Below are 14460 nucleotides of genomic sequence, written 5' to 3' on the forward strand. Positions count from 1 at the left end.
TGTACACATATCTTCACAGTATTACACAGGAGAACAGAGTTGGTTTCACAGTATACATAATGGTACTTGTCCAACACCCTGAACAATGGGAGGTATTTCTCACAATGGAACACTGCACACACTAGGGAGCAGGCAGCCATTCTTAGAATCCACACGCCAGAACTCAACAATGTCCTTTCACTACTCACCTTAGATGCTACGACTACTAAGTCTGTAAATGAGGAAGTATTTTGACTTGTGCTATCTGCTTTGGCGGCTAAAACAGCTCCAGAGGGAGGCAGAAGACAGTATCCCCTTTTGAATGCCTAGCTCGTTTGGGGAAGTTTCACCGCTGCCCAAAGCTCTGCTCTCTACCTCCTCATCTGATCTTACAGTCTTGGCAGGCTGCCAGCATGGGGTTTACCTTAAACAGGGTAAGCCCCTCGAGGTGGCACATAAAACAGGAACCCATGTCTTCATAATCCTCATCCAGTGAAAGAGTCTAAGAAGCCAACGTGCCAGCGGAAGGGCTGAGATCAGTACCATCAGCCAGCGTGGTCCATGCAGCTCCTGGTTGCTGGCTAACAGGAGAAGTGTCAGCCCTACCTATTGAATCAGATCCTGCAATTCAGGACTTTGAGAGTAAGAAGTTCCTAGGTGATTGTCTTTGCACATTTACACTCGGGAATCTCTAGCACCGAGACTCAGAATAAGCAGGCAAAGAATTCTATGTACAACTGAGTTGACATCACATTCTAGAGAAAGAAGGAAAGAGTAAATCTAAAAGTTTGGCTGTCTGTGAAATGAGATGAAAATGGGTGAAGGAACAATAAGCCCAGGACAGATTCCCTGTCCAGTAACACAGTGTCACATGAAGGCTGTCTCATTTCAGAGACCCAGCTGGTGGAATTAATGCGTGATGTGCATGTAGTACTAAGTGCAGAAGACAAAAGGCACTTTAAATGCAGTGCCTCACTGATTCTTCCCAACGGCCCACTAAGGCAGGTACTGTTTTATCCATATGTAATACATAGAGATGAAGGTACTTGCCACAATCTCATTGCTAGTTAAGGAACAAAGAGCCAGAACTCAAACTAAAGTCTCTCTGGCCTCAAGACCCATTTTTTTGAAATGTTAAATTAGACTGTTTCCCCAAAGTGTGTTAATCAGATATAATGTATTAACTGAATATATTAGATGGCACACACCTTCAGTTTTCAATGAATAAATCAAAGATTTCCAAGTCAAAGCCTGTTATAAGTGCCACTAAAATCTTCCAGGTCTATTTAATGGCTGCCTCTCAATGGATAGAGCAATTACTAATTGAAGCTGTCTGAAGCTGGCCTGCTGGATAGGATTTGTTCAGCCCAAATTCCAGGACACTACTGCTGCTGTGTGTCACACAGCTGCAGGCCCACAACAGGACGGGCCTTAACAGGACGGGCCTTTTTTTTTTTTTTTTTTTTTTTTTTTAAAGATTTTATTTATTTATTTGACAGAGAGAGATTACAAGTAGATGGAGAGGCAGGCAGAGAGAGAGAGAGGAGGAAGCAGGATCCCTGCTGAGCAGAGAGCCCGACGCGGGACTCGATCCCAGGACCCTGAGATCATGACCTGAGCCGAAGGCAGTGGCTTAACCCACTGAGCCACCCAGGCGCCCCAGGACGGGCCTTTTAATTACCTCACTCACCTGCCACCACTGACGGACCACAACGATCCCTACATCTGGCCTCTCCACTTGCGCGGTACTCTCCTATTTCAATCCGGGGTGACTGAGGAAACAGAACAAATGTGCAGGCCACTGCCACTGCCATCCTAGCTCCTCTGTCACACCTGGATCTCTGGCATCAGGCAGGGAGCACGAGGCTATATTAGAAGCTGGAGATGGCAGCAGGTGCATCAAGCTCTCCTGCTGAGCTCAAGCATCGCAGCCTCCCCAGCTGCCAACTGGCCCCGAACGGAACACCTGCCTCCCTGTCTGGCACCACTGGAGCCTGCCTCAGGCTGTGAGACAAGAGCAGCAGCTTCTAGAAGGAGGGACCTCATTTCTCTAGGGTATCCCTGAGACCCCTTCACTTCACACCAGACTGGGACTCTGTGGTCCAGTTGGGCACACAGGTAGGCTTCCAGCATGGTAGAGGATGGAATCATTTTCAATGCCTGGGTGACTCTAGGCGTGGTAAGAAACAAAGTTCCATATGAACAAGTATAGCTCAACATCACTGAAGATGATGGAAGAGGAAGAGGAATAAGCAGCTAGCAGGAAAAAAGGGGGGGGTGGTGCTGGGAGGAGTAGGCAGGATAGTACATCCAGAGCCTTTAGTGATTGGACACTTGGGTCAATAATGTAGAGAATGACTTTTATTTATTTTTTTTTTAAAGATTTTATTTATTTATTTGTAAGAGAGAGAGAGAGTGAGAGCAAGCACAGGCAGACAGAGTGGAAGGCAGAGTCAGAGGGAGAAGCAGGCTCCCCGCAGAGCAAGGAGCCCGATGTGGGACTCGATCCCAGCACGCCGGGATCATGACCTGAGCCGAAGGCAGCTGCTTAACCAACTGAGCCACCCAGGCATCCCGAGAATGACTTTTAAAAAACAGGTTACTGGGACACCTGAGTGGCTCAGTCGGTTAAGTGTTTGCCTCTGACTCAGGTCATGATCCCAGGGTCCTGGGATTGTGTCCCATATCGGGCTCCCTGCTCCACGGGGAACCAGCTTCTCTTCCCTCAGCCTGCTACTCCCCCTGCTTGTGCATATGCTCTTTCTCTCTCTCTGATAAATTAAAAAAAAAAAAATTTTAAATAAATAAATAAAAAGCAAATTACTGAAATGCATAAGTAGAAGTATGAAATAGTATGAAATGGAGAGCCCAAGATATTATTCCATGACAGCTTTTCATATGGCCCACCCCAGAGCTGGAGCCTAGTTCGGAGCTCCGTGACTCAAGGGAAACTGTCAATGATTTAGCAAAGAACCACTACATTCGAAAAATAAGATCCCCAAATTCCAGGGCCAAAAGGGCATCCTTAGTCCATGCTTTTGATTCCTTCTTTTTGCCAATTTCCCACTGAAAGGAATGCCCTGCTCAGTGATGCTTTGCAGCATTACTGGGACCAGACACAAAATTTCACGGTGTTTTTCATCAGGAAGTGACAAGGACTACAGTAGTGTGCCATGCTGGGCCTCCAGAGACGCAACAGGAACTCAGCCAAAATAGCTGGCAGGAGCTGGTCTCTGTGCTCTGGCCACTCCAGAACCCCATCCCCACTTTCTCCTGGACTAGAGGTACGTGAAGAAGGGTGGATAGGAGACATGGAGTGAAGGGACACCGACGTGACAGGCTGCTCTGCCCACTCTGCCCTGGAGACCAAGAACAGTAGGACCTAAGAAGTCAGCACATGCTTCCTGTCACCTCAGCACCCAATTACAACTCATTAATATGTATTAGTAGTGATCACTTGAAGCCAGTGTTTAATTGCTCTTAAAACCTTCAGTCGCAAGTTTCACTGGGCATAAAAGTCAAAAACATCCCCAGCTAGTGAGAGCCCCGCTGGGCTCTCCATGGGTCCCAGCCCAGCCAACCCACAGACATACTAAGAGCACACGGGTGACGCACAGGTATGGCTGTTCCCAGCCTCTCAAAATCTCCATCTTCTGCAGTCCCCCAAAAAACTTCCATCCATCAGCCTAAGTCAATAAGCCATGAGTTATTGAGCTCACAGGATACAGATCATGAATATGTATGTGTGTGTTTAGAAGACAAGATTGTAAAACAAATGGACTCCACGGTGACGCCGGCGCACATGCCTTAAAGGAAACGGCTGGAATTATTCCACCTGTGTATATTGTTCAAGCATGGCTTCAGCACCCAAGAGACTGTGGGAAAATCCAGGTTTTCTTACAGATTTTTGGCTTCTGTTTTTCCAAGCACACTTGTATAGAATACCTTGCTGAGTGAAAACAGCCGCCTGCTCTTCATAAAAACCAAAGAAAGATACAGGCTTTCTTTGAGGTCACAGGGACCCGTGCGAATGCCTGAGAGCTGCATGTGGGAAGGGCAGGTGTGTCATTCTTCTTTACCCTGCCTCCCTCCCTCCCTTCAGCACACTCCCCCTTCAACGTCTCCGCCTCCAACAACTACACACAGCCTCAAACTTCTGCCCTAATTTCCTAACAGTCTCCAAAAACAGAGCCAAGGAATCCACCAAACAGAGAACATACTAGTTCGCAAGACACTTATTTGACCAAAATAATACGACTGAGCCCCCAGTGTTATTCCTACGCCCTTTCCCTCCAGAAGCCTTGCTAGTCCCCTCTTTCTTACCACGCTGGGGCCAGGGTAGGCCCTGAGGTGTCTCCTGTCTGCCCAGGAGCCCTGAACAACACACGGGCACAGAGACTCTTCCGAGCTAGTAACAAGGCCAACCAGCTTGCCTCACTTCCAGTTCTAGCTCTACAACACAGCCCGATCACCACGTTCAAAAGGTCTTCAAAAAGATCACCTGCAGAGGAGAGGCTTAGCTAACCTGGGCTGAAAGCCAGGAGTCTGGCTTTGATACTCTAAATCTGAGGAGCAGGGCAGCTCCCTCTGGCCAAGAGATCCCTCCAGTGGTGAAGGATATTCGGGCCACCTGTGTGGAGCGCACAGTTGATCTCAGGATTGACCAGCGGAAGGCCGAGACCCATGCACCCCCATATTCAGGGAAGGAAGGGGGAAAGTGAAGTCCATGCTGCTCACAGACTCTACTAGAGAACCAGGAGAATCTGCAGAGTGGACGATATCAAAGGGGAACAGAGATCCCCAGAGAGTCAGAAGTGTTGGGTTCGTTAATAAAGCAATTCTTTAAAATCCCAATATTTTTCAACAACATTTAAGTGCATTTAATGATCCGGCCAGAGTAAAGCTGGCAGGTGCACATGGGAAAAAGAAAAGCAGTCATCTCTTTCAGGTAGTCTGGAAGGGTTTTAGGGTAGTGAGTAGGATGATACCTTCTCTTTAGGATCTTTGTTCCTTGTATCCCTGTTTTCTTCAGCCCTCTCCCTTCTCCAGAACCCCCTTCCTTTCTGCCATTTTTCGGTTCACCGCCACATTTCCCCAAATGCCAGCCATACCTGCTGCCTTATTTTGTCACCTGCAGATTGGTCCTGAGCCTCTCATCCCCAGTGCCCCTCTCTCTGTAGGGAAACTGCTCACCTGGGAGTCAGGTTAGGGTCCCTCCCGGTCCTCGTTCTCCCTGCCACTGACATGACCACAGATATCATTTCCAGATGGTGAAGTTTCTATCACATTGGGTCGCTGGGTGAGGAGAACATGGAGAAAAGCTACCTGCAACCGTCCAGCCCATACTCCAAGATGGACAAGCAGTGTGAACAGACATTTGTTGTTTTAGCCCGAGATGTTGGTTTTGTTCGTGACCGTGGCCTGCTCATTTTGACTGGCGTACTAAACTCCTTCAATAAGCTCATCCTGACCAAAAAGACCGCATGCATGCGGGGACCATTTGAACTTCTGAATATTCTGTGCACAAGGAAGCAAGTATGCAGGTCCATCGTTTTCACAACTACAATCAGGAAAGCCATGGAAACCAGCCAACAGTTTGGAAACACAGAAACCCACCTCTTAGACCTCCAGCTACAGGGAGTGAAAGCCACCACGGGCCCCTGCTACTGTACTCTGAAATCCTCACCACACATCCCACAGGCTGTCTCCCCAGAAGACACAGGCCGCCTCTGATGGATCTTCTCAGAGTACAGAGCACTTTAAATAGGACACGCCAGCCAACCTCTCCCCCTTCTTTCCTTGGGGTCACTTTTGCACTGTAGTCCAACAACTCTCCCTGCTCCCTATTCTCTCTCTCACAAGCATTTCCCCTAATAAAATCCTTGCATATTTAATCCTCTGTCGGCATCTGCTTCTCTGAGAACCCAGACTAATACAACATCCCGATGAATATTCAGCCTTGAAAATTTAGCTTTAATAAATTAAACATACAGAGACAACAGAACTCACTCTTGCTGGCTAAGGGCTAACAAAAGTCATAAATAACCAGGTTTGTACAACGTGACGTCCACATGTATGTCTGGCTCTAATTCCTAAAGGATCCATAGGAACATGGTATCATTTTTTCTAGTGTGACTTTCACAAAGTATGGTTTTAAACCTATCTCCAACAATTGATCTTTTCCTAAATGTCCAAACGGGCTTCCAATCCCTTATTCTAAACCTTGGAGACCATGCATATCTTGGAATTCAAACTTTTCATAGTTTAGAAAAGTAATGTGTACATTGGCCATATTTGACTAACCCAGCAGGTCCAAGGCCACACTCTGTAATCAAATACATTACTATTTCTTCCACAAAACATACAAATTTTGAACACAAGCGGAATAAAACCAAACAGCCTCAAGATAGTTCAGGTAAGGGTTTGCCACCAAATGAGTTCAGCAAAGGTTAGGTTGTACTGCCACTTCAATTATTAAAAAAGAAAAAATTAGGGGTTTTCTAAGCTTTTCGAATTTCCGAATTGTGGATAAAGGACTATGGACCAGTATATCTGCACTACAAAAAAACGTGCAGCCCTTTGAAAAAATCAAATACACCTTTGCACTAACACAGAAGAATGACTGGTCACACCCCAGCACTAGACGGAGAAAGCACATAGCAGAAGGACTCACAGAGAGAGCGCTATATCGTGCACACAGACATTGGGGAGAGGTGAGGGAGAGACAGCCTTCACTTGCCAAGCGCCCACACTCCACCTCTCATTACCCACAACTCTTCATGATGACTTCATCTCTGGTTAGGAAATGTTGTGGAAATATGGTTTATGAGAATTGATTGTGATGTAGGCATATGTTTGAGAATGCATTTATTTCTATTATTTAGGAAACAGAATGAGTTCACCTCTGCAGACCACCTACATGGATGAGATGGCCAGTAACTAAAATGTCACGCATGAATTGGGAGCTGAGAGCATATACAATGGAAATTTATTTAGGATACTAAATGGAGCACAAAATATGAGAAATCTAGACAGAAACTCCTACAGTAGTAGGCTTGAGACATCCAGCTACCCCTTCCCTTATCAGAGGAAAGGACACTGGCTCTAGGAGGTGAGTGGTCTCACTAGGAACTCCCCCAGGAACACCCAGTTCTGGACTTCTTCCTTCCTCTGCCTTGGGGCCCCGTCTGGCCACTCGCAGGAGGCTCCTTCTTCAACCACTGAGAGCCAAGAGCCAGAGGGGAGGCTGATCACCCTCTCCCTTGCCCTGCCTCCTTCCCCAAAATTTTCATTCCAAATGATTAAAACACACACACACACACACACACCCCAATTGGGAAGTAAGGAGAAAAATAAATTAGGAAGGAAATATTCTCCCTAGTCTCTAAATAGCCTTGGGAGGAATTGCCTGCAATGGATAAAAGTTAGGGAATTTTAATTAGGGGTTGGAAATTCAAGTCTAATATAGCAACATTCCCTTTGCATTTTATGTAACCAGCAATGACTGTATTTTTTTTTTTTCACAAGAAGGATGTATTCCTAACTTCATGATCTTAAAAGACCTCATATTTTAATTATAGGCATAAGAGAGCAATATTAGTTAATATATATAAAGTGAACCACTGTGAAAATTCCCTGTGAACCACTGCCTGGGAAAGCATCACGTGCCCGCACTCTGCTTGCCACTTTAACAAACCTCATGCCACTTGTGGGCTGTTTATTTAGCGTCCCAAGTCCAAGGCTCTGTCCTTGGCACTGGAGATAGCCCAGCGAACAAGGCAGGTGTGAACCTTATCCACAAGAAGCAGGCAAGCCACTGTGGAGACAGCCATTAAACAAGTTATTGCACATTTAATGATTTGATTCCACCTGTGCTTAGTGCTGTGAAGGAGTATCACAGAGGGACCAGTCTGATCTGATCCTCATAAGAGTCTCTGACGTGGAGTCCATCCTCAATTATGGATAAAGAGTTATCATTAATATTTGTAATATTAAGGTATGATAATTATAGTAATGTAAAATATCCTGAACAAATAATCATTATAATTATCACTATTACAATAATGACTTGGGAAATTATTTTATATCAACTGGTCAATGAGGAAAGCATGGAACTAAATGAGGAAGAAAGTCTAAATGTGTGCGAGAGTATATGGATAATGACTCCCAAAGAATTTCAGTAGCAATGTGGTATTCCTTCACAGAGGAGAATTCCTCCATGCAGAGCCTTAGAGACCTTCATATAAGACATCCACCGCACCTCTGGAATGGCAAGACACCAACAGAAGGACAACCTGAAAACAAACACGAGGTTTGCATTTTCACAAGATATGTCCTTTATTTTCCAAGACAGATTTAATTTTGAACACTTAGTCCCTCTAGGCCCATAAACCACTAAAATCATCTAGAAGCATCAATATTTTGATGTTTAAGCCAATCCAAGATTACCTCTTGAACTTAGAAGTAACAAAAAGCACACTGTCAGATCGGGAACACTGTTTTGGAAAATACTGCCACTACATGCAAAAGGCAGTAAATGGTAAAAGACGAACATCTTCTATCAGGACCTGTGGCTCTAAACTTGAAGCCCCATTACCATGGCTTCAAAGTTGCCATAATAAAGCATTCTTTGATTCTGTAAAATGAGAGCCCATGGAAAGAGTACTTCCATATGCAGAAATGTGGGCATCCCATCAAAACAACATGTGATAAACTTATTGTTTATCTCCCTATGAGGGTTGGCAACTCTACTAACTGGACAAAGATTCTCTGAACTCAATACTCTATGTGTCTCTTTACTCAGTGAAGAAAAACTTATAATTAGAATTCTAGGTCCATGGGTGTCTCCTGACAGCTCACAAATGCTATAGGTTGATTTATTATACAAAATGAGAGCATCATAAGGAATCCAGAGTGGTGCTAATAAGACAGCCAACCTTTGCAGGGACCTTAACTTGCTTCACTTTAATTTTTACTGTCACAGAATTGTTATAAAAACATCAAGTTCTATTAAGGAGATGGCAAATCCATGGTGCCGGTGTTATCCTGGCCCCTTTCCCCACCACAGTAAGCCCTGTACTCTCTAGGACAGGCCTGGCCTAGGAGGACAGCCCAAAAAAGGGTTCCAAGAAGCTACTATCCATGAACTGACATAAACACAAGAGTCAGAGTCATTTGCCAGTCCTCAGGTAGACTGTCTTCCTCAACGTTCCACGATGCTGTTTTCTATGACACCAAACGGATCCCAACAGACTTCAGCTGTCACCACCATTAAGATCTATCTTTCATATTGCTGAGGAATATGAATGGAATGAGAAGAATCAGGCTAAAGTCACCATCGAGTCAATTACACTGTTCACCATCCTCAGCTTCTGTCAGCTGTACCATCAACACATAAGATCACCTCAGCCAATCACTGACCTTGTGGAGCGCAGGAGCCAAGACCGGTACCAAGAATCCATTGTAAATATAATTGACAAGCTGATTGCGAATCAAGGGGTGAGCCACCTAAGAGAGAAACAGGCAGTCATGAAAAAGGCAAAGAGTTTCATTGTTAGGTCTTCTTAAAATCATACATTTCTATAAACATCCTAAATTCAAAAAGGAAATTCAAATTCTGGCCGTTTATTCCATGGTTAAAAAATAATTCAGACTTCAAACTGCCACATAATTTTTTCAGATGGTTTATTCCAATATAAACAGCTTGGACTTTCAAATTTTAAAATTGGTAATTTTAAGTTTCAAATTAAAAAAAAAAGCAGATAAGAAATAGACTGAATATGTGTAAGGACACATAAATTAAAATTAATGAATTGTAAAGTATCATTTTGCTCTATAACTTCATCTATGTCCCAATCAACTTGTGCCTACTTAAAAACAAAAGTATAACTGTCAAAGTGGATAATTCAATACATTTATTATGCTGGCAAAAAGAATTTGTGCTGAAGATGCATTTTCTACCCCTCATTTATATTGAATAGGAAGGCATTTAGAAATTCTTATCATAAAAAATAAGAATCTTTCCAAAAGGAGAAAACATTACCAAAAGTACACTTCCTATATTTCATTTTTAAAATATATTTAGCATGGATAAGTCTTTACTAATATCTTTTGTGAGTAATCTTTTCAGTAGTACCCCCAAACAAATAAAAAAAAATCTTTGAAGTATATGACCTCGATTTCAAAATATAGTATAAAATATGTCATTTCTCTGCCTTTAACCATGCCTGTTAGCTTTACTTCTCTTTCTTAAAAAAAATAATAATAAAATCAAACAATAAAGTGAAAAGCAATTTCTAGGGAAGTAAAGCTAGATCTTTAAATTACTGATAATCTCTCTCTGTGTGTACATTAGGAAAGGAACTAATAGTTTCATCTTTTTTATTTCCACACACTTCTGCAAGAAATGTTGATAGACTGTAATATTAAAGGGGAAAAAAAACCTTAAGATATAATCCATTTATCTTATATAAATAAAACTTCCTTTGACTTAGCAATAAAAATGAGATAGGAACTAAAGTAATTTACTTGCATTTTCTTCCAGAAGCTATTTCTTTATTTGGTAGATAAACAGATTATAACTAACATTTTTCACCTTACAATCAACATAAAGAAAATTTGATTTCTTAGTAAATCCAATATGAAGGTAATACGTATTTGTATAGAAATAAAACATTTTTTATGAAAAGCCACTATATCCTTAACTATATATAAAATCTGATTTTTATTGAAAAACAGTAACAAGAAATCTGAAGGTAAAAATCTAATCAAGAAGCCAAATACACTAGAGTTCAGTGGTTGTTTTTGTGTTTTTTTTTCCCCCCGAAGCAGACCAATTTCAAAGCACAGATTTAATTTGTGCTGCTAAGAAGATGCTTAACTTCGTCTAAATTCAATTGGGATAACAATATTCTTTATGTGGTATGCACCATTAAGCAAAATAAAGTGTTTTCCTTTGTGTACTCCCAAGAAGACCTTGAAGTAAGAGTGGTATAATTTGGCGTACTTAGAAGCCTAAAAATATCTATTTAATGAGTCAAGCATTGAACTTATTTTTGATGGTTAAGTGGATAATCAAAACAGAATTAACACTTTTTATGAGGAGGAGAAAGAAAATCCACTCATTTTTTTTCCTCAATTAAAACTTCCGCAAACCTGTAAACTAACATTTTTTTCTTCATCCAAGGACATTCCGTATGCTTAAAAGAAAGCACCACTACTCCACAGACATGAACATTTTTAAAAGGAGTGCTGATAAACTCATTTTTTACACTGCTCGGATTCTGAACAAACAGAACCAAGGGCTCCTTGGCGGCGCTCCGGTACCTGGATGACAGCGTTGCAGAACTCCAGGGAGTTCATGAACTGGACGAGAGGAGGGAGCAGGAGCCAGTCGTCTTTCAGAAGGCAGTGCCACTCCTCACCCTTCTCTTCCAGCTTGGTAGGCAGGGAAGAGTAGAGACCACTGAGCCCGGTTGCAAGTACCTGTGTTCACAAATACAACATAAGCCCTTTTCCAAAGTTCTCAGCCCACAACCAACAGCTGCCAGGGGATGAGCATGCTACTGGTCCAAAGCCCACACTCGAAGCAGCAAGGCCTCAGCTAGCTGAGAGGGATTCAACGGGTGGGGACAGCAGGGCAGGACGACTCCAGTGGAGGGCATCATGGCAATGGAGGATCTGGCCCATACGCTCATAGTTAATTAGGCTTGCTCATCTCTTCTTTACCAGGCATATATGATGGGCTAGGGGTGTGGGGAGTGAGGGACATACATGTAGAGATGAAGACAACATGATTCTGCCCCCAAGGTGTTCCAGAGAGAGGCAGACCCACAAACAATGCACAACGGTGCAACACACTGCGAGCAAAGCCAGAAGGCCTGTGAGGAAGCCCTAGACAGAGGCAGCCCATGACGGAAGAGCCCACAGGTTGAACCACCAGCAGCTTTCTGAGAAAGAGGACTGCAGACTTGTGAAAGGACATGACCAATACATGCATGTTTACAGTCTAGAAATCCAGCATTTGTGATTGCACAAATGATAGCAGGAAGAAGTGGGGGTCAGGCATCAGAGGTGACGGTGACTGTTCACACAGAGCTAAGGTGGGTCTAAGTGGAAGTACCAGCCGGAAGACAAGAGAGCGGGAAGTAAAGTTAGTGTATCACGTGGGAGGTGGCTGTCAGGGTGCCCTAGCGAGGCCTCTGTCAATCCATTAAGAACCCAAAGCTTATGGGGTTTCCTTCCCCCCCTTGTTGCCAGCATGAAACTTCCAGCATTTGGGCTACATAAGTGAGGGTGAATGAGACCTCGAATCTGTCAGGTCACCCAGCTTGGTTCTTAAGAAAGCGGTGATGCCTTTAACAAAGAGCTGTAGGGAAGAAACACACTTTCACTGGGTACCTGTCAATTCTACCTCATAGGGTATAAGACCAAGGAAAACAATGAATTTCATGGTCCTAGAGGCCTCCCAACTGGGAAGTGGTGCTAGCAAACCGCACCTTCGAGACCCCAACTGGCAGCCACACCGAGTATGGGCAGGAGATGCACAGAAGGGAGGCAGGGCAGGGATCTGTAAGAAGCATTGCTTCATGGTAAACCCTAAGGTTATAAAGAACTCAAATCAGGGACGCCTGGGTGGCTCAGTTGGTTGGACAACTGCCTTCGGCTCAGGTCATAATCCCGGAGTCCCGGGATCGAGTCCCACATCGGGCTCCCAGCTCCATGGGGAGTCTGCTTCTCCCTCTGACCTTCTCCTTGCTCATGCTCTCTCTCACTGTCTCTCTCTCTCAAATAAATAAATAAAATCTTTAAAAAAAAAAAAAAAAAAAAGAACTCAAATCAGACTGAAACATTCAAGGAAATGTTCAATCCTGAGTTTGGCCCAGAAAAGAAAGGGTGATGTATTCATTGATCTCACAGCCTAGCAAGAAATGAACAGGCCAATCACAGTAGTGCAATAAACACTCAGAATGTGTAATAGAAAAAATAGGGTGCCGTGGATATACAAGAGGCCCTCACCCTAGACCTGCGGGGTTGGGAGCAGGAAATGTTCTCAGAAGTGCTGTCCAAGTTTTGAAGAATAAATAGGAGGGAACCCAGAAAAGCATCTTGGAGGGAGCACTGTTCCAAGTGGAAGATGTACAAAAGCTCCAAGTAGTAAGAAAAGATGGCACCTTCCAGGAACTAAGAGAAGGGCAGCACTATTGGAACATAGGAGCAGAAATAGCACTAGAAAGGATAAGCAGGAGTCGGATCCCGCAGGGTTTTGAAGGCCTAGGAAAAGAGTGTGAGGGATACTGCAGTGGGGAGCCCACTAGACAGATGTGTGCCTCTGATGCTTAGGAGAGGGATATGGACTAGAGGTGGATATCTGGAGCCATCCATATGTAGATGGCATCTCAAGCCCATAGAGACCAGAGAGAGGAAGGAAGAGAGGCTCAGACAGATGAGATAAAATAATCCAGTGTTTGGCATCAGAAACAGAAAGTCAGAAAGAAGTGTGGCAACAGGCAGTTGAACTTGGAAAAATTCTCTGCAAACTCATCATTGTTCTCCTAGTCCCTGTCCTATGCCCACAGCATTCTCTGTGTCCTCTGTGGAGCAGTGGTCCTTCTTGCATTTAGTTTGTTGGCCATCTTCTCCAGCTCAGCTGGTCTGACTTGTTCATTCTTGTCCACACTGGAGTGTGGCTGATCTGTCCAGTCAGGTATGCTGAACATCAGACGCTAGCGGGACTTGCCATGAGTAATACATCCCACTCGACAACAGAGTACAGGCCTGGAGACTGAGAATCTGGAGGTCTTCATGTAAGGAAACCAGCTGACGCCATGGGAGAAAGGTGGATGGGGGAGGGCCCGATATGGAATAGAAGCCCCCAATGGGCTATGAGGGGCCGTGAGAAAAACAGACAAACCATTTCAATATGGGGGAAATCCAAAGATTATATACATTTCTGTGTTTGCTAGTGTCCTTTATTCACGCATGCATTCACTCACTCAAAACAAATTGAACACCTTTAGGCCAGATCCTATGTTAAAGTACAGGAAATGAACAGTAAACAAGATGGTGCACTGATCTTTTTCAGTCGGGCATCTGTGGTCCCAAAGAACAATGCCCTCTGTTTAAAGTATTTAATTCCTTGTCAACATACCCAAACAAATCATTTTAATTCTCATTTTGAATGTGACCCCGGTGAGTTGCCAGTTATAAATTTGGAGCCTCTGGCAAGAAGGAACACAGACCGAAAGTTCTCCTTGCAGGGAAATCTAATCTTGATGTCACATTTTAAAAATCAATTACATTTGCTAACTCATGCTAAATTAACCGCAGTACAAAGGCTTTAATTCTGCATACTTCCGACTCCTTAACCACTTTGAGGCTTTGAAGATGAATTCATAAAGACAGGCTTAATTTGCCTGACTCAAAAGCTGGAAATCACTATTCTGTATATCAATATAATTACAGCGACATTAATTTTCAAAT

At 43.7% G+C, this 14460-nt stretch overlaps 1 protein-coding gene across 4 annotated transcripts in view; it reads right to left on the reverse strand.

Annotated features, from left to right (window-relative positions):
• FHIP1A (FHF complex subunit HOOK interacting protein 1A) overlaps positions 1-14460 on the reverse strand; it is a 235322-nt gene that overhangs the window by 52514 nt on the left and 168348 nt on the right. For all 4 annotated transcript variants that reach the window (XM_004758060.3, XM_013059168.2, XM_004758057.3 and 1 more), the window contains 2 exons: positions 11305-11463; positions 9400-9486 (listed from right to left, as the gene is read on the reverse strand). In XM_004758060.3, the coding sequence (XP_004758117.1) occupies positions 9400-9486; positions 11305-11463 (246 nt within the window). The remainder of the gene's footprint in view (positions 1-9399; positions 9487-11304; positions 11464-14460) is intronic.

This window comes from Mustela putorius, unplaced genomic scaffold (assembly GCF_011764305.1).
Source record: "Mustela putorius furo isolate JIRA1106 unplaced genomic scaffold, ASM1176430v1.1 tig00000242_pilon_pilon_pilon, whole genome shotgun sequence".
Taxonomy (NCBI): Eukaryota; Metazoa; Chordata; class Mammalia; order Carnivora; family Mustelidae; genus Mustela; species Mustela putorius.